Here is a 23702-nt window from a genome sequence, read left to right on the forward strand (position 1 = left end):
CCAGTACCATGTATTGAAGACACTTTTTTTCCCTTGAGTGTTTTAGCTTCCTTGTCAAATATTAGTTGGCCGTGTATGCTTGGGTTTATTCCTGGGTTCTTGATTCTGTTCCATTGGTCTGTGTCTGTTTTCATGCCAGTACCATGCTGTTTTAGTCCATATAACATGAAATCAGAAAATGTGATGCCTCCTGCTTTGACCTTCTTTCTCAGGATATCTTTGGATCATTTGTTCTGTATATATTTTAGGATTGTTTATTTCTGTAGAAAAGGACATTGGAATCTTGATAGGGATTACACTGAATCTATAGATGGCTTTGGTAGTATAGACGTTTTAACAATATTAATTGTCCCAATCCATGAACATAGGATATGTTTCCATTTATTTGTGTCATGTTGATTTCTTTCATGAATGTCTTGTAGTTTTAAGAGTAGAGATCTTTAACCTCCTGGATTAACTTTATTCCTAAGTATTTTATTGTTTATTTGATACTGTTATAAATGGAATTCAGTTTTTTTTAATTTTTTTTAATGTTTATTTATTTTTGAGAGAGACAGAGCATGAGCGGGGGAGGCGGGGCAGAGAGAGAGAGAGAGAGACAGAATATGAAGCAGGCTTCAGGCTCTGAGCTTCCATCACAGAGCCCAATGCAGGGCTTGAACCCACAGACCGCAAGATCATGACCTGAGCCAAAATTGGTCACCTAACCGACTGAGCCACCCAGGCACCCCTGGAATTCAGTTTTAAAATTCTTTTCCAGGAAATTTGTTGGTTGTTAGTGTATAAAAATTTTACTGATATTCTATCTTGTATCTTGCAACTTTACTGAATTGATTGATTAGTTCTAGCTTTTTTTTCTTTGGTTATTATTTTCTATGTGTACAAAATCACATCATTTACAAATAGAGATGATTCTACTTCTTCCTTTCCAAATATGATGCCTTTATTTTTCTTGCCTGACTGCTCTAGCTAGGATTTTCAGTACTGTGTTAAAAGGAGTGGTAAGACTGGGCACTCTTGTGTTGTTCCTGATCATAGAGAAAAGCTTTCAGTCTTTCACTGTTGAGTATATTGTTAGCTTTGGGCTTGTTATATATGGCCTTTATATTGTTGAGATGTTTTTTTATGTTTAATTTTTTAAGTGCTTTTATCATGCACAGACGTTGAATTTTGTCAAATGCTTTTTCTGTGTCTATAAAGATGATCATGATTTGTTTCTTTCATTTTGTTACTGTGATGTATCACATTGATTCACTTGTGTATGTTGAACCCTCCTTGCATCTCACTTGATCATGATGAATGATTCTTTAAACGAGGTGCTGAATTTGATTTTTTAGTATTGGTTGAGAATTTTTGCATCTGCATTCATCAGGGATATTGGCCTGCCATTTTTTGTTTTGTTCTGTTTTGGTCTTTTTTTTTTTCCTAGTAGATTCCTTATTTGGCTTTTGTATCAGGATAATGCTTGCCTCATAAGAATAATTTGGAAGTGTTCCCTCCTCTTCAAAGTTTTGGAAGAGTTTGAGGGGGATTAATGTTAATTTTTACTTAAATCTTTGGTAAAATTCATCATTGAAATCATCTGGCCCTGGGCTTTTCTTTATTTAGATAGTTATTGTTGCTGATCAGTCTCCTGGTGCCTGGTGGAATTGATTTATTCAGATTTTTTATTTCTTTCTAATTCAGTCTTGGTAGGTTTTATGTTTATAAGAATTTTTTCCATTTCTTTTAGGTTGTCCAGTTGGCATATAATTGTTCATAGTAGCCTTTTATGATTCTTTTTATTTCTGTGGTATCAGTTGTAACGCCCTCTTTTTTGTTTATAATTTTGATGATTTGTGTTCTCTCTTTTTCTCCCCCCTTTGGTTAGTCTGGCTAAGAATTGTGAATTTTCCTTATCTTTTCAAAGAATCAGCTTTAGTGTGGTTAATCTTTTCTATTATTTTCTGTTCTGTATTTCATTTATGTTAGTTCTAATCTGTGTTATTTCCTTCATCTACCTTTGGGATGTTTGTTCTTTTTCTAGTTTCATAAGGTGTAATATTAGATTGTTTATTTAGGATCTTTCTTATTCATTAATACAAGCAGTTATAAGTATAAACTTACCTGTTAGAATTGCTTTGCTGCATCCCCTAAGTTCTGGTATGTTGTTTTTCCATTTTCATTTGGCTCAAGAAAAAATTTTTTTATTCCCCCTTTAATTTCTTCTTTTATCCATTGGATTTTCAAGAGAGTGTCATTTAATTTCCAGATATTCGTGAATTTCCAGATTTCCTCTTGTTATTGATTTCTAGTTTCATGCCATTTTGGTCAAAGAAGATACTTGGTATGATTTCAGTCTTGTTGAATTTGCTAAGACTTGTTTTGTGGTCTAACATATGAACTATCCTAGAAAACACTGTATATACCCTTGAAAAGCATGTGTATTCTGCTGTTTCTTCAATATAATGTTCTATATATGTCTGTTAGATCCATTTGGTCTATGGTTTTATTGTAATCTGCTGCTTCCTTATTGATTCTCTGGATGGTCTATCCATTGTTGAAAGTGGGGTATTAAAATCCCCAACTATTATTGTATTGCTTGTCATTTCTCCATTTAGCTGTTGTTGTTTTTTTTCTCATATATTTAGGTGCTGCAATGTTGGGTCCATAAATATTTACAATTGTTAAAACTTATGGATGGATTGACTACTTTTTTATTATATAATGACTTTCTTTGCCTTTTTTTTTTTTTACGATTGCTAGTTTAAAATCTGTTTTGTCTGATATCAGCATAGCTACCCCTGCTTTACCGTTCCCTTGAATGTCTTTTTCCATCCCTTCACTCACTATAGGAAGTGAGTCTCCCATAGTCAGCATCTTAGATGGATCTTTTTTTTTTTTTTTTCCCAGACATCCTGTGTCCTTAGATTGGAGAATTTAATCTGTTTATGTTTAAAGTACATTAGTATTCCCCTCACCCCTAGTCCACAGTTTCAGTTACCTGTGGTCAACCATGTTCTGGAAGCAAATAATCCTCCTCCTGTCATATCATCAAGATATCAACAGTAACATAATTCCATGTGTCACAGTGCCTGTTATTCACCTTACTTAATCTCATGTAGGCATTTTATCATCTTTCATCATCCCAAGAAGAAGAATGAGTAAAATGCAATAATATATTTTGAGAGAGAGATATTCACATAACTATTGCTACAGTATATTGTTATAATTTTTCTATTTCATTGTTAGTTACTGTTAATCTCTTGCTGAGTCTAATTTATAAATTAAAGTTTATCATGGATATGTATGTATAGGAAAAATCATAATATATGTAGGGATCAGTACTATCTGCAGTTTTGGGCATCCACCAGGGATCTGGGAACATACACTCTGCAGATAAGGGGAGACTACTATAATTATTTATAGTTAAGGACTTACTGTTGGCATTTTTGTTCATTGTTCCTTGATTGTTTTGTAGATATGTTGTCCCTTATTTCTTACCCTGCTGTCTTTTTTCATGTTTTGATGTCTTTCGGTAACAGTATACTTTTGCTTTTTTATCATGTTATTTTGTGTAGTTGCTATAAGTTTTCCCCTTGTGGTTACAAAGAGGCTTATATAAAATATGTTAAAATTATAATGCCCTATTTTAAGCTGATAACAACTTCACTTCATTAGAATTGCTAAATTGTACACTTCTCCTCCCTGCACACTTTAGGTTATTGCTATCACAATTTACATATCTTTATATTGTGTAAGTAATAACAGATTATTGTGTTTATGGTTATTTTTACTACATTCATTTTTTTAAACTTAAACTGAAGTTGAAGTTGTAAGTAAATTATGCACCACAATTACCATATTACAGAATCTAACTTTGATGGCATAGCTACCATTTCCAGTGAGTTTTATGCTACCTCCTTATGTTATTATGATGTTAATTAGCATCCTTTCCACTCAATGAACTCCATTTAGCATTTCTTATAAGCTAGGTCTAGTGGTAATGAACTTCCTCAGCTTTTGTTTCTTTGGGGGAAAAGTCTTTATCCCTCCATTTCTGATGCACAGCTTTGCTGGATACAGAAATCTTGGTTAACAGGTTTTTTTTTTCTTTTAATATTTTGGAGGTTTCATCTCATTTTCTCCTGGCCTGCAAAGTTTCTGTTGAGAAATCCACCCATAATCATATGCGTTTTTTCTTGTATATAACTTGTCTCTTTTGCAGCTTTTAAAATTCTTTATTTGTCTTTTGACAGCTTAATTATAACTTAATTATAATGTGTCTCAGTATAGCCCTATTTGGATTCAGCCTGTTTGGGTCTTTTTGGGCCTCGTGGATCTGAATATCTATTTCTATATCTAGGGTCAGGAAGTTTTCAGCCATTTATTGCTTGAAGTATACTTTCTGTCCTTTTCCTGTTCTCCTTCTGGAATTCCCATAATTCAAATATTTTTTTTTCATTGTGTCCCATAAGTTCTGTAAGCTCTCTTCACTCTTTTTCATTCTTTTTTTTTCTTTTTGCTCCTCTGAGTGAATAATTTCAAATGGTCTGTTCTCCAATATTTTTGGTTTTTGTTCCTTTATATTAGTACATTGAAAAGTAATAGTATGTTGAAAGTTATTTGTGTTTTTCCTATGGGGTTATGTTACAATTTGATATTTTCTTTAATTTCTTTGATTCTGTTGTATTCAACTTTATTTTCTTCCACATGAATTTCAAATTCAAATTGAATTACATTTTCAAGAATGTATAATTTTAACATTTCAAAAGGCCACTCTATGTATAGTGTCACATTCAGAAGAGTCTTTCTTCTGTTTCTATTTCTTTATTCCATTCCCACTCACCCTGATAGAAAACCATTTTCTTTAGTTTATGGTTTGTTCTTCCTGTTTTTCTTTTTCACAAAATAAGCAAACTTAAAATTATATGTAAATTCTAAAAGAGTATGTGTATATACTAAAAGGATATGCAGTAAAATCTTGGTTTTAGAGCATAATTCATTCTGGAAATATGCTTGTAATCCAAAGCACTTGTATATCAAAGGAAGTTTCCCCATAGGAAATAATGGAAACTCAGATGATTCGTTCCACAACCCCAAAATATTCATATAAAAATGATTACAGTACTGTAATATAATACAAAATGATAAAATACATAACGTAAAAAATAAACAAATTAACTTGCCCTTACTTTTGAAAACCTTCGTGGCTGGTGTGAGGGAGACAAGAGAGAGGAGGGTTATCGTGCAGGATGACTTTCACTATCACTAACAGAATCACTGCTGTCTATTGGCTCAATGGAATCGATTTCTTTTCATGCAACTTTAACAAGGAACCTATCCAATGACACTTGCTTTTGCCTCCTTTTAAGGATTTCATGGAAATGTGACATTGCATTGTTGTTAAACAGATTCATTGCTTGCACTGCTACAGCTTTATTCAGGTGGTTCTTTCCTACAAAATTTTGCAGTTTCCCACATTTTACACATCTCCCTAATCTCATTTGAAGTAAGGGATTCCTCTGCCTTTTTCTCCTCTTCCTCTGTAGATGAGATCTCCTCCATAACCTCTTGCTGTTCTTTGCGATTCAGATCCATCAGTTCGTACTTCTCAATGATTTCCTTCTTAATTTCCACCATAATCATCTCCTTCTTCTTACTGCCTTTCTTTTCAACCTTCTTGTGCATGGGGGCCATTGTATACATTTGCACGGATGTTGACTACGGTACAGTATCAATAGACTCTTGTGATATCCTATATTTAGTGTAACTAGCAATAAGGCAGCAGAGGAAAGCATTCCTAAGCATTCAAAGCATTCCTAAGCTTAGTCTTGTATGGAAAAGCAAAGGACTGTCTGTAGGTGCTTTGAAGTGACAAAAAGAGTGTGAGTTGCGAGCACCTTCCATCGTCCTGAAAGGTCACTGATTTCTGCCACACTCCATGGCCTGAAACTGAGCATCCGAATATGGGAGACAGTCACCCACAATCCCACAGTGAAGGAGAGAGAGAGAGAGAGAGAGAGAGAGAGAGAGAGAGAGAGAAAAGAACCATTGGCTCAGTTGTGATCATGTGAGGTTTGGCATCACATACTGTTCATCTTGCAGAACACTCACAGAACAAGTTATTCACAATCCAAGGTTTTCACTGTATATGATTTTAGTTCTCACTGTCTCTTAAAACATACATATACACATACAGACCCACACTTTTGAACTCTGCTCTTTTTTTTTTAATGTTTATTTTCAAGAGAGAGAGAATGTGTGTGAATGGGGGTGGGGGGGGGAGGGGTAGAGACAGAGAATGACAACCCCAAACAGGCTCTGCATTGTCAGCACAGAGCCTGGCATGGGGCTGGAACTCATGAACCATGAGATTATGACCTGTGTTGAAGTTGGGCACTTAACTGACTGAGCCACCTGGCTGCCCCTGAACTCTGCTCTTTTTTTTTTAAATATTCACAAAATATCCTGGCAGTTACTCCATATAGATGGATTACTCTGCATAGCTTTTCCTTGTTTGGTTATTTTTTAAGTTGCTATATGGTGTTCCATTGAGAGGATTTATCAGTTTATTTAACCAGTTTTGTATGGATGGGCATTTAGCTTATTTCTCACATCTTGGCATTACAAGTGATGTCTGAAAGAGTACTTATGCATATGTTGTTTCATATTATACATGCATTTGTTTTATACTTCAAATATTTGGCAATGTGTAAAATTTTACTGTCTTGACTTTGTACATGGGATTTTTTGTTTATATTGGTGTTAGAAACAAAATAGATGGCAGTGTTAAAATAGATACTATAAGTATTAGAAAAATCAGGAATTTGAGCTAATTATGAAAGATGACAGTTCATATCAGTGGAAAACATATATTTTAAAAGCAATCCATTGTCATTTTATGGCAAGGAAATTAAAGTTAGAGACTACTGAAACTGAGATATTAGAATTTTTAACACTAGTTTTGAATTTTTAAAACAATTAGACTTAATCATAGTTTAGCTTAATTTATATATGAATTAAGTATGAAAATAATAGTGACCGCAGCTAATATATATCTTTTACTATGTACTGGGTAATGTGCTCAACAATGCATAAACTTAAGTTGTTTATTTGTCATGAGGTGTACCTATAATTATTTTTCCATTTATAGGTGAGGAAAATGAGGTAAAGAAATGCTAAGTGACGTGCTCTTACTTAGACAGGTAGTAAATAGCAGAAGCAAGATTTGAATCCAGATAGTCTTCATTATAGGGCCTGGGCTTTTAATGACAATGCTACTATACTTCTATTGGGACTCACTATTACTTTTCTATATCAAGTTAGCACTGACCGAAAATCTTTATGACTTTAGATTCTGAGTTCTTAACTACTGTGTTCTATTTTTTCCCTAAAAGTAGTATAAGATATTATGTGGTTGTTACATCACATTTATCATAAGCATTAGTACAGGATTGGAATTCCATTCATAACAGCCACAGCATCTAACAGAGCATCCCTTCTATGCCACCATTCTATGTGTACCATATTTTTGAGCCATTAAAATTATTTATGTTCCTGTTTTTCAGTGGATGATTCAGCAGCCACACAAAGCAGCAACATTTTTTGGATGCATTGGGATAGATAGATTTGGAGAGATCTTGAAGAAGAAAGCTGCTGAAGCCCATGTGGATGCTCATTACTATGAGCAAAATGAGCAAACAACAGGAACTTGTGCTGTGTGCATCACTGGTGACAACAGGTCAGTGTAATTCCAAGGGAAGGTTTGTACTAATTAGATATTTAAACAATAGTAAAATCTGAATTCCAATCTGAATTTGGAATTTAGATCTCATGAAACTTGAATGTTTTAATAACTCTTCTTCCTTGGGGCACCTGGGTGGCTCAGTCGGTTAAGCCTCCAACTTCAACTCAGGTCATGATCTTGCGGTTTGTGAGTTTGAGCCCCGCATTGGGTTCTGTGCTGACAGGTCAGAGCCTGGAGCCTGCTTCACTTTTGTCTCCCTGTCTCTCTCTGCCCTTCCCCCGCTCACGCTCTGACTCTCTCTCAAAAATAAATAAACATTTAAAAAAAAAAAAAACAACTGTTCTTCCTTATATCATCTTCTTTAAAAAAAAATGATCCTTATTGTACCTGCTTTTGTATTCACGAGGAATATAGAATGAAAAATTTTTTAAGTTTATTTATTTATTTTGAAAGAGAGAGAGAGCATGAGCAGGGGAGGGGCAGAGAGGGAGGAGCAGAGAGAGAGAGAACCCCAAGCAGGCCATACACTGCCAGCATAGAGCCTAATGCAGGGCTTGAACCCACAAACTGTGAGATCATGACCTGAGTGGAAGTCAAGAGTCTGAAGCTCAACCCACTGAGCCACCCAGGCACCCCCGGAATGAAATTTTTGAGACTATTTTCAGTCTCTAATTTTTATAATTAAGATCAGAAAAGGAAAATAAGGAAAACATTTCATTTAATGTCTTGTAGCTAGTTTCTTGCTGAAACTGGGATGAAAAGAATGAATGATCTTTTCACCATATCCTTAGATTGGAATATTCAGATACATAGACATATAGACACATGTATTTTGCAACATATATAAAATACTCCATTATATCCAGTGTCCTACGAACTAGGTCATCTAAAGCATTTCTGGCAAACAGTCATCTATCCATATCAAACAACTTCAGTCATGGATAACGCACCACTCAGAAAACAATCCATTACATTTTTATGCAACTTTTTAGAAAATTCTTCTTTCTATGAACTTGAAATAGATCTCTCAGGAACTTCCCATACATTAGTTGTATTCCTGCCTTTTGCAGCTACACAGAGGCTTTTCTTCAGTATATCCTTGCATTATTACCATATTGCTCATCAGCATCTTTTCTCTCCTTTGCAAGGGAAAAGCAAAATAACTTCTCTAGCTGTTATATTCTTAAAATCAGCAACAATGATCTCTTTTTAAATAATGATTTACTAGAAATTTTACTTTCCTTATACCTAGAAATATTTAGTGTGTCCTCCTACATTCCCTGTCTCCTTTCTTACCCTTCTTTCCCTCCTTTCTTATTTGCTGCTTGTCTTCCTATATTTCCTCCCTTCTCTCTTCTCTTTGCTCCCTTCTTCCACTTTCTTACCTTTGGTTGTTTTCTGTTTGTTTGTTTGTTTGTTTGTTTGTTGTTTGTGTATTCCTTGATCTTTAGCAAATGTATGTGAAGGACCTGACAGTTTTATGTCCAGTAGTTATTGAATAACTAAAAATATAACTTTTTAAAAACAATTAGGGTCCCAAAGCCATGTTTAAACTTTTCCAATAATTTTATTTTTTGTGTGGAGAACTTGATCATTTTAAGGTTTTAAGAAATAAAACCATTTATTGTTCAAAAATTGAAATATACTTATTTATACTTTTTCCCTTTTCAGTTTTCCTAAAGACAACTTTAATATGCAGATACAGTTTTCTCATTAGTGAAAAATAGGTCAGATTTTGCCTTTGATACCACTTGGGTTAGTATAAAATTGCTGAATTGTTTTTGTATGCTAAATTGGTATTTTAAAGAGCAGTTATGATCATATTAGCTCTCCCAGATGTCAAAAGCTTAATTAATATACTAATATTATGGTTATGGTGATCAGTAATGTTCAGATGATGTTAGAAGTGAAAAACTAGGGGGAAACTCTCACTATCAAACTTATTATCAACTAAATTGTAGAACCTAATATGTTTAGATAAATTGTTTTAGATAGGGCTGGTCACTCTTAATATCACTATCCAAAACCCAGGAACCAAAGAATTTGGATAATGCAATATTCTTCTTTATTCATGTTCTCATTCTCCAAACTCTGAACCATAGTCACTTGGATAGTGAGAGTACTTATATTTTAGAGAAATAGTGTAGTTTACTATCAAAGAGTAATTTTATTATCAAAATAGAAGTTAGTAACTGGTACCACAAGTGTTTGCTTTTTATTTTTATGTATAATTATTTCTGTCAAAATTTTGCTAAAGTCATGACTACTAGAATATGTTTTAGGAGTGCCTGGGTGGTTAGTTAAGCAGTCAGTTAAGTGTCCGACTCTTGGCTTCAACTCAGGTAATGATCTCACAGTTTGTGAGATCAAGCCTGGTGTTAGACTCTGCATTGACAGTGCAGAACCTGCTTGGGATTCTCTTTCTCCCTCTCTCTCTGCCCTCCTGCTTATGTGAGTGCATGCTCTCTCCCTGTTGAATAAACTTAAAAAAATAAGTTTATTATTTTAGAGAGAGAGTGAGAGAGAGACAATGCAAGCAGGGAAGAGGCAGAGAGAGAGGGAGAGAGAGAGGATACCAAGCAGGCTTCACACTGTCAGCGCAGAGCCTGACATGGGCTCGAACCCATGAACCGTAAGATCATGACCTGAGTCGAAACCAAGAGTCAGATGCTTAACTGACTGAGCCACCCAGGTGCCTCTAAAATAAAATATTTTTTATAAATTGGGCCTAATTATTCTTAACTTTGTAATATAGTAATATTTGCATATAAATATATTGATTCATACTGTTATTATTTTTAATCATTTAATCGGGCATAAATTAGAATTGTGTATCCTGAAGTAGTCAATTGGCATATGGATGAGTAGAAATATGTTTTGGATGGGAATTAGTTTTTTTTTTCCTTAACAGAAGAACCAATCATTTTATAAAAATCTCAAGTGATGAAATGATATGTCTATTTTTTTTAACCATAACTGTTCCCTTGTGAGAGTGAAAAAAATGGCAAGTTATTTTCTAATTCCAGAGTCAGAATGAGGAAGAAAATATTTTTATTGATTTGTATTTAACATAAATAATTATTTTATTAACTGTATTTGTTGTACAATAACCAAAATTACTCTCTGGCACTTGTAGCAAGATTTTAAATGCAGTGTCCTGCTTAGATTCTTCAGCTGCAAAACTGGACCAGTATAGGGAGTTTTCGTCTAGAGAAATTAATTTGAATTTACTCCAATCTTTAAAATGTATTGGTTTGCAAATTAATATGTCATAGTAAATAGGGCCTACATTTATATGTGTGTTTTGTGAAATTAATCCCATACCTGGCTTTTAAAGCATTAGGTTAAACAATGTATATAACATGTTGATAGTTAAAAACTGAAGTTTTTGTATATATGTACATATGTTCATATGTCTTTTTTTGCATAACAACATAGTTTAATTTCCTAATTGCATTTTAAACCATTAAAATATAGGAAATGGATAATGTTATCATTTCAGTACCAAAGGAAACAAATTCCAGTTTTTCAAAATAGGTGGTATTAAAACAAGGATCAGTATCTCTATTTATCTCAAAGGTAACAGAGAAGTCTCAAAAAGTGCTCAAAACTAATTTTATTTACATTTATAAAATCAATGTGTAGCAATTAAAAAATTAAGAATTATGGGAATGCAAGCTGGTGCAGCCACTCTTGAAAGCAGTATGGAGGTTCCTCAAAAAACTAAAAACAGAACTACCCTACGACCCAGCAATTGCACTACTAGGCATTTGTCCAAGGGATACAGGTGTGCTGTTTCAAAGGGACACATGCACCCCAATGTTTATAGCAGCACTATCTACAATAGCCAAAGTATGGAAAGAGCCCAAATGTCCATCGATGGATGAATGGATAAAGAAGATGTGGTGTATATACACACACACACACACACACACACACACACACACACACACACAATGGAGTATTACTCAGCAATCAAAAACAATGAAATCTTGCCATTTGCAACTACGTGGATGGAGCTGGAAGGTATTATGCTGAGTGAAATTAGGCAGAGAAAGACAAAAATCATATGACTTCATTCATATGAGGACCTTTAAGAGACAAAACAGATGAACATAAGGGAAGGGAAACAAAAATAATATAAAAACGGAGGGGGACAAAACAGAAAGGACTCATAAATATGGAGAACAAACTGAGGGTTACTGGGACGGTTGTGGGAGGGGGGATGAGCTAAATGGATAAGGGGCACTAAGGAATCTACTCCTGAAATCATTGTTGCACTATATGCTAGCTAATTTGGGATGTAAATTTAAAAAAAAAAATTAAAAAAAATTTAAAAAATTAACAATTAAAATGTAAACCAAAATTTGCAAAATGTGTTGTTAATTAATTTTATAGAAGTACATGACAACTTTAACTATCGTATTACAGCCTAATTGCTTTTTGTTGTTGTCTTAGGTCCCTTGTAGCTAATCTTGCTGCTGCCAATTGTTATAAAAAGGAAAAACATCTTGATATGGAGAAAAACTGGACATTGGTACAAAAAGCAAGAGTTTATTATATAGCAGTAAGTATTTACCTAATTCAAATTTCTGGTACATATTTACACTGTTAAGTATAGTTTTTTAGTGGATATACGTTTTTAAATAATTGTCTTTTACTTATCCTGCAAATTATTAGCCCATGTCAATGCATATATCGGAATCATTATTATAAATACAGAATAGAAACATGATCATTCCATGGTAACATTATTTGTATTACTTACATTCAAGTCTACCTCCTTTTGGATACATTATACATAGATGTGTCTTAGGTAAGTATCAAATTCCATATTAAATCAGTTTCTTAAGATCTTTTGAAGTAATTCTAAAAATTTACATTTTATATTTTCAGGCTGCTTGTTGCGAATGATGCATGCATTGTGTGGGAAAATAGTAGTAGTATAAATATTCACTGCAAACAGAGCTTATTTGCCTAAAAAAATCTTAATTGCTGTTTATTCCATAGTAATTACTATGACATGTTTTAATTTAATATTTCAGAAACATTGATCGTGACAAATCTCTTAAATCTGGGAATAAGGGCAGCATGTAATTGGAATTATTAAATATTCTGACATAAAAATAATTGGTTAAGAGTTCATTTCTAAAATAAGATGGTACTAAAATTTCCCTGAATTAATCACCACGTGAATACCTTGTTTTTATTTAATATGAGTTAAATGTGCCTGATCACAAATAAGTAGATACCTACGAGAAATTAGAAGTACCTCATATGCATATAATATATGGTTTTGGTATAACAGCTGCTGCCATTCACTACCTGAGCTGTGAAACAGCTGCAAAGACGTGTAAAAAATTGATTATCCAGTAGTAACATGTTTATTGAAAATATAATTATTTCTTTCAGTCTAGTGTTAATGTCTCCTACAACATGTTTATGTTCACTGCTTTAGGCTTTACAAGGTTATTATTGATTCCTCTATAAGGCAAATCGTACCCCTTTATAATGTCAAGTAAATTCTTACGTTGAGAGGATTATATACAGGATGTTAGCTCTTTTGACAGTATGTGAGAAAACATTTCAAAAATTAAGAAATTTTCCCTCTTCATTATCTTCTATTTTATTTTTCTAAAGGGCCTCATTTTTTTGTTACTATCTTGGGTGCCTGTTTTGTAGTGTGGTTCTTTAAGGGGAATTTATATGCTATTTCAAACCATCATGCATTTGAAAATCTGATTTTCATAGAACACCTGGTTTAAAATTTGGCATTATTTATGTTATTTATATTGGCTATTAAGTATGATAATATATTATGGTGGAAAACTACATTTAGCAAATAATTATAATTCTATTTTGATATAAGCAATTGGACTCCAAATTATGAGTGGAAACACTCAGTCTTAAACAGTTATGTATATTTAACATAGGCCAAGCTTGGATGAATGGAATTTTTATGGTAGTATAGACCCAACTTGCAAACAACTTAGAGTTTTTAATAATTATGTACCATAGTGCATGTAGCCAACTTTGGGCAAATTCAAATTTTTATAATATTAACAATTTATATAAGTCCAAGTTTATATAAAATGTAGAGCGCTCAGTTTGGGTCAAATTAATAAAGAAGATTGAATTATTTTTAAAACTTGTTAAAAATAAACAGCCAGAAACAAATACCAAAAATGGATTCCGGTTGATATCTCTGAGCTGTTAGCCCTTAGTTTCTATTTCAGCAATTTTGTAAAAGGAATGCTGTTTTACATTGCCAGGCAAGTTGATAGTTTGCTGAGAGTTTGGCTATTTTAAAATAGTTCTGAAAATATAAGAGTCATAAGGGATACCTGGGATGCTGTATATTCTACAACTATTTTGTTTTTTACTGTTTGTTTATAAATGTTTATTTTTAAGAAAGATAGCATGAGTGGGGGAGGAGCAGAGAGAGAAGGGGCACAAAGGATCCAAAGCAGGCTCCACGCTGACAGCAGAGAGCCCGATGTGGGGCTTGAATTCACAAACCGTGAGATCATGACCCAAGCCAAAGTCAGATGCTTGACTGAGCCATCCAGGTGCCCCTGTTTATTTATTTTTGAGGGGGTGGCAGAGAGGGAGACAGAATCCCAAGCCTGCTCCATGCCGCCATTGCAGAGCCCGACACAGGGCTTGAACTCCCAAATGGTGAGATCATGACCTGAGCTGAAACCAAGAGTCAGACACTGAACCTACAGAGCCATCCAGGCGCCCCTCTACAACTATTTATTTTGATATTAACTAAGTACATAATGCTTATTCATTAAAATCTGTGAAATCTCTTCTGAAATGTAATGTTATGTGTACAAAGACATTCTGCATTTCTTTTATTATTTTTTAAATTAATTAATTTTTTAAGTTTCAGTTATTATTTAAATCCTAGTTAGTTAACATATGGTGTAATATTAGTTTCAGGAGTAGAATTTAGTGATTCATCACTTAAATATAACACCTCTGCAGTTCTTTTAATCCTTTAGTTTCCTTCAAGGTCCAGACATCCAGGATAGTCTTTTCCTAGCATATCCTCAAACCACAAGTTTAGATTGAGTAGATACATCTATACTTATTTCAACAAATTAGGTGGGCTCCTCCATATGGGTTCTGTAGGGTCAGCAGTCTTCTCACATTGTCATTATAAATAGCTGAGGTTTAACAAGTTGAAATTCTGGGAACTCTTTCATTTCAAAATTTCTTGGCCTGAGGAAGCAGCTCAGTGTATCAATTCAACGAATTTCCATAATTAAGACATCTATGTGCATTATGTAAAATAAACCAGATCTACATACTCGGCTCTTCTTTCCACTATTCCATAAATAAATAATGCTCATGTGCATTAAGAAAACCCAAAACCTTGATTGTCTTTTTTGTCGCATAATTCAGTGAACTTAACAATGCAGAGTTCACATCAGAAACTTCACTGATAGGGGCGCCTGGGTGGCGCAGTCGGTTAAGCGTCCGACTTCAGCCAGGTCACGATCTCGCGGTCCGTGAGTTCGAGCCCCGCGTCAGGCTCTGGGCTGATGGCTCGGAGCCTGGAGCCTGTTTCTGATTCTGTGTCTCCCTCTCTCTCTGCCCCTCCCCCGTTCATGCTCTGTCTCTCTCTGTCCCAAAAATAAATAAAAAAATGTTGAGAAACTTCACTGATAAAAGCTAAAATGGAATACGCATATACCAACATTTTCTTTTGGTTTAAGTAAGTGTTTACATCTTTTTTTTTAACCTTCATAGGAAGTGTTCCATTTATGGCATGTAAACTCAGTTTTTCCATGTTTAAACCAAATTCCTCAGTTCTTTCCTAGTATGTGATAAGGGATTACAGTTATGGTGACAGTTAATTGTATTTTTGAAAATGTAAATTCCAGGTGCCGTTCACCTTAACATCATATTCTCTTGCAAGAAATACTTCTTACAATAGCCTTTTTAAGGCTATGATATTTAGGAAAGATTTATGAAAAAAATTAGGAAATTGGAGCTATTCATTTTTCTAAACTATGGATTTCCTTTTTAAAACAATATTAATGTTATGAAAAATGAGAAAATTAGCCCACAGCATTTTATCCTGTTCTTGATTTTTTATACTTATATTTTTATTTTATTTTTGCATTTTTAGTGTTTTAATATTTGCATTCTATTCTATAGCCATAATACTTACAGTCTTGTTTCTATATTTAAATGAGTTAAATGCTCAACCACCACCAAGTATTTTACTCCATCCTCCTATTTCTTTATTGTTTATTTTGATATCCCTCATTTGGCTGCATTTTGTCATTTTTATCCCAAGGAAGGACTCAGAGCTTCTCTCTCTCCTTGAGATTTTATTTACTTCTTACTGCTTTATATAAAAATGACAACTTATTTGGTGTAATACAAAGTACTTCTTTGTAGATATTGCTTTATTTCCTAGCACTTTCTATGGGAAACCTGAGTCCAGGTTGGTTTTTATTTCTGTTCTTTATTATTTCCTTATTTTTGCTTACTTTAGATTTAATTTGCTCCTCTTCTACTCTTCATCCTTCATCCTCACCCCCCATTCGTACTCCATCTTTGCTTTCTTTCTCAAGGTGGAAGCATAATTTATTGATTTGAGACTTTTTGCTTTAGACCTTTAGTGCTATAAAATTTCTCTGTGAGTATTGATTTGGCTGCCTCCCACAAATTTTGATATGTCATGTTTTCATTTTCATTCAGCTTGTAAAACTTTCTACTTTCTCTTTTACTTTCTTCCTTGACTTGAATTATTTAGAAGCATATTGTTTATTTTCTAAATATGGATATTTCCCAGAGATCTTCCTTTTACTACTATTATGGATTTGTATATTCCTCTTTGCATTTCTATCAGATTTTTCTTCAATGTGTTTGAAGCTCTGTTATTAGGTCCATAAGGATGTAGGGTTAATTATATAACCCATTTATCATTTGAAACATTTAATCCTGGTATTATACTTTGTCCCCACTAATTATTCTGTCTGATACTCTGATATTAATATAGCCAATTCAACTTTTTTTTTACTATTAATATCTTGGTATATCTTTTTCTACCCTTTTGCTAATAATCTATTTTGTGTCTTTATTTTTTAAGTGCATCTTTTGCGGTGCCTGGGTGGCTCAATTGGTTAAATGCCCGGCTCTTCATCTTGGTTCAGGTTATGATTTCACAGTTCCTGAGTTCAAGCCCCATGTCGAATTCTCTTTCCCTCTCTCTCTACCCCTCCCCTGCTCACACCCTCTCTTACTCTCTCTCAAAATAAATAAATAAACTTAAAAAAAATAAAGTGCATCTCTTGTAGACAAGATTTTGTTGGATCCTATTTTTTTATCCAGCCTAAAAATGTCTGTCTTTTAATTGGGATGTTTATACCATTCCCATGTAATATGATTATTGATATGATTAGATTTAAGTTCATCATCTTGGTGTTTGTCTTCTGTTTGTCTACTTTGTCCTTCATTCTATTTTTATTCTGTCCTGCTTTCTTTTAGGTTAATCCAGTATTTTTATTTCCATCATTGGGTTAATATCTCTTACTCTTTATTTATTTATTTTTTATTTTAGTGACTGCATTAGGGCTGATAGTATACATCTTCAACTCATTACTATCTGTGTTCATTTTTTTTTTTTTTAATTAAGTAAGCTTTGTGTCCAGTGTGGGGCTTGCACTCACGACACTGGGATCAAGAGTCAAATGCTCTCCTGACTGAGCCGTGTCTTCCTTCAAATAATACTATATCCTGTCACATATAGTATAAAAACCTTACAATAGTAGACTTCAGTTTCACCTCTCCAAGTCTTTATGTTATCACTGTCATGCATTTTCCTTTTTTAATATTTTAATTGTTTTTTTAACATAGCTTTACTAATATATAATTGACATACCATGAACAGACAAATTTTATTTTTATTCATGTTATAAACAGTGTAACATTATTTTTGTTTAAATTGTCAAATATCTTTTAAAGAGATTTCAATAATTTAAAAAACCTATTTATTCATTTAATTACCACTTCCAGTTCTCTTTATTCTTTTGCTTAGAATTAGATTTCCATCTGGTATAATTTTCCTTCTGCCTAAAGAACATTTTTAGCATTTCATATATTTGGGTCTGTTGGTGATGAATGTTTTCAGTTTTTGTATGTTTGAAAACTTCTTTTTTTCACCTTTATTTTTAAAAGAGATTTTTGCCAATTCTACTTTGACAGTTTTTTTGTCTTTCAGTACTTGAAAAATGTTGCTTTACTATCTTCTCTCTGAATTGTTTTTTTTAATAAGAAATCTGACATCCATACCTTTGTTCCTTTGGATGTAACATTCCACATACCCACAACCTTGGCTGCTGTTAAGATATTTTATTTATTACTGGGTTTGATCAGCTTGATTATATTGTGCCTTAGTGTATTCCTTTTTATATTTCTTGTGCATGGGGTTTGTTTAACTTCTTGCAGCTGTGGATTTATAATTTTTATTATTTTTGGAATGTTTTCAGCCATTATTTTAAATATATTTTCTGCCCAGCTGCCTTCACCTTTGGGTCTCAAATTACCCATGAAGTTGTCTCCGTAGCTCAGTGATGCGACCCTTTTCGTTTTTTTGGATACTTTTTTTTCACTGTGTGTTTCACTTTGGATTGTTTCTTTTGCTATGCCTTCTAGTTCACTAACATTATCTCCTATATCTGAATTGTCATTAATCCCATCCAGAGTATTTTTCATCTTATTTGTTGTTTTCATATCTAGAAGATTGAATTGAGTCTTTTATCTCTTCTTCGTCTCTACTTTGGACACATAAAATACAGTTAAAAGAACTATTTTGATATCTTTCTCTATTAGTCTTTACATCTTTGTCAATTCTGGGATAGTTTTGAGTGGTTAGTTATCCTCCTTATTAAGAATTGTGTTTTCCTTTCTCTTTATGTGTTTAGTTATCATTAGTTTTCATTGGTAAATTTTATTGAGGTTTATTCTGGGATGCAGTTATGTTACTTGGAGCAAATTCAATATATTTGGGTCTTGCTTTTATGATTGGTTAGGTGAGTCCGGAGTAGTACTCTTTTAATGGCAATGGTTTCTTAACCAGGGACAATTTTCCCCCTTCAGGACATTTGGTAAAATTTGGACATATTTATTATTGTGATGAGTGAATGTTCCTACTAGTAAATATAAGACAGGAATGTTGCCAAGCATCCTGTACTGTATGAGACAGCACTCCACAATAAAGGATTATCCATTTCTAAATATCAGTACAGCCAAGGTTAAGAGACCCTGGTCTAAAGCTAAACATTCCCTACTCATGAAGTGAGACCTTCCTGTGCTCTATGCAGTGCCACATTAATTATGTTGTAGATGGTGGAAACAGGCACTATTCCCAGAATTATGTGTGCCCCAAGTACTGTTTCCTCTAATCCTTTTCCCTCTAATTCTTTTGAATGACTCATTCCCAGGCTCTGATCTGATGAATGTTGATAGAGGAATCCACTGTAGGTTTCCAGTATTCTCCGTCAAGTTTTCTCTTCTCTGCTATTCTTGCCTCTGAACTCTAACTACCCAGTTCTTCCCACCCTCCACTCTATCTCCTTAACTCCCTGGGCTCTCTGTCCTTTCCAGTTTCTGCTTATTGTGCTGTAGCCTGGGAACTCTCTCAAGGCAGTAAGCCCATTCTGTGTTAGGGCTTGCCTAGATTGTTTTGCAACTCTCAAAGATCACTGTTTTTCATCCTTGATGTTCATGGTCTTAAAAACTATTGTTGAATGCATCATGTTTGTTTTTGTTGTTGTTTCATGCTTGAGGATATATCCAGTTCCTGTTTCTCCACTGTCTTCTGCCTTGAATTTTTTTTTTATTTTTTTTTTAAATTTTTTTTTTCAACGTTTTTTATTTATTTTTGGGACAGAGAGAGACAGAGCATGAACAGGGGAGGGGCAGAGAGAGAGGGAGACAAAGAATCGGAAACAGGCTCCAGGCTCCGAGCCATCAGCCCAGAGCCATCAGCCCAGAGCCTGATGCGGGGCTCGAACTCATGGACCGCGAGATCGTGACCTGGCTGAAGTCGGACGCTTAACCGACTGCGCCACCCAGGCGCCCCGAATTTTTTTTTTTAGAAAGGAAGTCATTCTTACCATTGTTTCTCCTTATCTATCTTTTTTCCTCTGCTTTTAAGATTTTCTCTCTATCACTGGTTTAAGCAATTTTATTATGATGTACCTTGGTATAGTTTTCTTTATGTTTCTTGTGAATGTGGTTTGTTCAATTTAGAAAATTTTCTGTAAATATTTTCTCTTCCCACCTCCATCCACTTTTGGAAAGTCCATTTAATATTAAGCCACTTGAAATGTCCCTTACCTTAGTGATACTCATTTCATTTTTTCTCTCTATTCTTCATTTTATATAATTACTATTGCTATGTCTTAAAATCATTTCTGTTACAATATGCCATGAATCACATCCAGTGCATTTTTTATCTCAGACATGATAGTTTTCATCCCTGGAAGTTTGATTTGGACCTTCTTCACTCCTGCCATGAGTATATTACATACTCATGTTGCCATCTGTCATTTTTAACTTAGGTAATGTAGTTATAACAACTGTTTTAAAATCCTTGTCTATTGGGGTGCTTGGGTGGCTCAGTTGGTTGAGTGTCTGACTCTTGATTTAGGTTCATGTCATGATCTCACTGTTTGTGGGTTCAAGCCCTGTGTGGGAATTTCTCTCCCTTTCTCTCTCCCTGTCCTCTGCTCGTGTTCTATCTCTCTCAAAATCAATAAATAAACATTAAAAAAAAAAACAAACTGCGGAGCACCTGAATGACTCTGTTGGTTGAGCTTCCAACTTCAGCTCAGGTCATGATCTCATGGTTCATGAGTTCGATCCCCGTGTTGGGCTCTCTGCTGACAGTTCAGAGCATGGAGTTTGCTTCAGATTCTGTGTCTCTGTCTCTCTTTGCCCCTCCCCTGCTTGCGCTCTCTCTCTCTCTCTCTCTCTCTCTCTCTCTCTCTCAAAAATGAACATTAAAAAAAATATTCTTGTCTATTAATTTTATTGCATGTGGTTTTTTTTTTCTGGTTCTTACTTTGATATTGGGTTGTTTCCTTATGCACATGGGAAACCCCTACAGATCTCCAGAGTTCTCATTTCATACCTATTCCTTCTAGCAGCTCTGGTCTGTCCAGTATCTGTCCTTGCATTTGCTGGCCACCTTGGCCTCCCCAAATGGAGACGAATGACTCTCCATAAGGCTCTCTCTGTCTGAATTGCAGTTTGGAAACTCTCTTCAGGGAGTAAGTTTGAACAGTTGTAGAAGTCACGTGATTTTTGTCCCCTTTTTGATTATTATTCAGTGTCTGAAAATTGTTTCATATGTTTTTTTTTAAACCATTTTTATAATTGTTTAAGATAGGAGTATAAATCTGTTCCCCCATTTCTCCATCTTGGTTGGAAGCTGCAATTCCCAGGCTGATTTTTCTTTTACCTTTTTTAGATTACTCTTTTTTTCTATAAGAAGCCCTAACTTTCTCTTTGAATTTGAACTTGTTAATAACTTAACCAGGATTTATCTCTGTGTCCATTGTTATATACTGACTTTTGTGGAACATGTTATTTATTTCAAACTGCAGATTTAGTTCTCAGTTAACCCATTAATTTTTTTCTTTCCCTGTCTCCTAATTTCATTTTTCCTTCCTTGAACTATTTGAAAGCCAGAATGACAAAGCCATCATTATAAGGAGTAATCAAGTAACAGCAAAATTTTCAAGTTTTGCTGAGAAATAAGTTTTAAATTGGGTTTGAGGTTGATTCAGCCTAATAAGCTTCTCAGACTATTATTCTAGATTCTATAAAATTCTTCAGTTATCATTTTATCAATTAAAAATAATTTTTAAAGTTCTCAGCTAATAAAATAAAGCTGTTCAACTGTGTATAATTACTAATGTTGTAGTAATTTTTTTCTATTTTCAGTCAGCCCTTTATAGTGTTTTAAACTATATTGTTAATACAGTGTGATTTTGCATAGAAATCATGCATTATTTCTAATAACATTTTTTTTTTGAGGAAAGGTTCCAAGTTTCAGATACTAATCAGCTTGCAAATTTAGGCTTATCATGGGAAAACTTTTAAATTCAGAGATTAACAGATATTTAAGAAATAGGTTTAACAAAAGGTTTCAGTACCTTTTCTAACTTACTCTATATAAATTTAGCTAGATGTGTGCCCCTTTTTACTGACTGAAAATTAAGCACTTTAAATGAAAGAATAGTGAATCATACTTTGTCAATCATTAAGAATATAGAACTTGTAGTTTCAATTTTCTTTTGGCAACTATGTTTATTTCCTTCTTTCTGTGATTTTTCCACTTCCCATGGCTGATTACAGATCTTTCTTTTTTCCTCTTTATGTTTATTTTATAACTCTGTCTTGACCACTTGTATCTCTTTTCAGCCTAGAATCATACCATTTTGGGAAACAGGGTTTTTGCGAGAGTAGGGTGTTAAAAGGAAGTGTTACTAATGTTTGCTTCTGGAATAAAAGGAGGTCTGATTAGAGATGAGTGGAAGAATCCTGGTTTGGAGAAGTGTACAACCATGGAAGAAAGAGAGTTCATATTTGGAAAGAAATAGGAGTATTTGTATATAAAATACAAATAATAATCAGTAACAGTTATTTGGGTTTTATGTCTCTCATTTTGTTTGGCCTGATTCAATTTTTTACTAAAATTTTTAGTGATGCCATGAGTAATAATTTATCTTAGTGGAACTGTAATTTAGACTCAGTTACAATTAAATATCTTTGTCAGTTACTTGAAAGCAATAACTAATGTTCTTAAAATGAGTTATTGTGATAATTTGTAAAAAATCTAGTCGAAGAGATCATATATTTGCAATTTTTCATATTAGAAGTATTTCTATGAATGTTGGTTGACAAATTAGAATGAATGTATAATAAAACATAATTGTTATTTTTTTAAGATTTTGTTATCCTTTGGTAATATTTACCAAAAGATATGCTTACAAGTCAAAATTGGTTGAAATTTTTAAATTTATTTTGATTATGCTCAAAATGTAGTATGTATCATCTGATATTCATATCTCTGTTGTGAAAAGATTTGAAAAAAGTTCTAGTGAAAGTGAATGAATTTTTCTTATAATGGTAACCTAATAGAAACTGGAGTAATGTAAAAAGAAATGAAAGATAACTATTACTTTAAATATATGTTTGAGATTTATACTCTCCCAACCCCCCCCCCCCACCAAAAAATCTGGACAGTTGAAGATAGAAAAGTTTTACTAACTTATGGACAGTAACTTAAACTCATTGCCTTAAATCTTACTATACCATGGAAAAAGGCTTTGTAATGTTATCTTTTGAAAGTTGTACTGTTATAATGAATATATTTTGGCAGAGTAAGTAAACTAATGGAATTAAAAAAAAATTGAAGCTATTTTGTAAATGACAACTGATTTAATAAGTCACAATTCTTAACGAAACACTTAGAATTTAAAACACTTTTTTGGAATTTATTAATCTTTACAATATTCTTCTGAGATTATTACATAAGAAGATAGGATGGTTGAACTACCATAGACTTTTCATTTTATCTGTGTTCTAAATGCAGTTTTTCAACTCTTATGTATTGGAATTCTCATTATATTGGTCAAGACAGTGATCATCATTTGGATTTGTTCCTGTATTTTTAACCATCCTGTTCTGTACTTCTTCATTAACTTCATTAGAGGTTACTATGAATTGTTAAGTCTTTATTTGAAAACAGCTTTGCAGGTGACCTAAAGTATTATATTTATAAATTCAAAAATAAAGCAAAGAAATATGTGGAGGTTTATTTTCCCTCTTTTGAGCATTTCATGTTTGTGTATAATTCCCTGACATTTAGTATACCCAAATCTTTATCATAACGTGGTTTAAAATTTTATGTGCCAAATTGTATACTTTCGAGTAAAGTCCA

General features: G+C 33.6%; 1 protein-coding gene across 8 annotated transcripts in view; it reads left to right on the forward strand.

Annotated features, from left to right (window-relative positions):
- ADK (adenosine kinase) overlaps nucleotides 1–23702 on the forward strand; it is a 519772-nt gene that overhangs the window by 240052 nt on the left and 256018 nt on the right. For all 8 annotated transcript variants that reach the window (XM_049646244.1, XM_049646240.1, XM_049646242.1 and 5 more), the window contains 2 exons: nucleotides 7551–7723; nucleotides 12188–12296. In XM_049646244.1, coding sequence (XP_049502201.1) covers nucleotides 7551–7723; nucleotides 12188–12296 — 282 coding nt within the window. The remainder of the gene's footprint in view (nucleotides 1–7550; nucleotides 7724–12187; nucleotides 12297–23702) is intronic.

Source organism: Panthera uncia, chromosome D2 (genome assembly GCF_023721935.1).
Source record: "Panthera uncia isolate 11264 chromosome D2, Puncia_PCG_1.0, whole genome shotgun sequence".
Taxonomy (NCBI): Eukaryota; Metazoa; Chordata; class Mammalia; order Carnivora; family Felidae; genus Panthera; species Panthera uncia.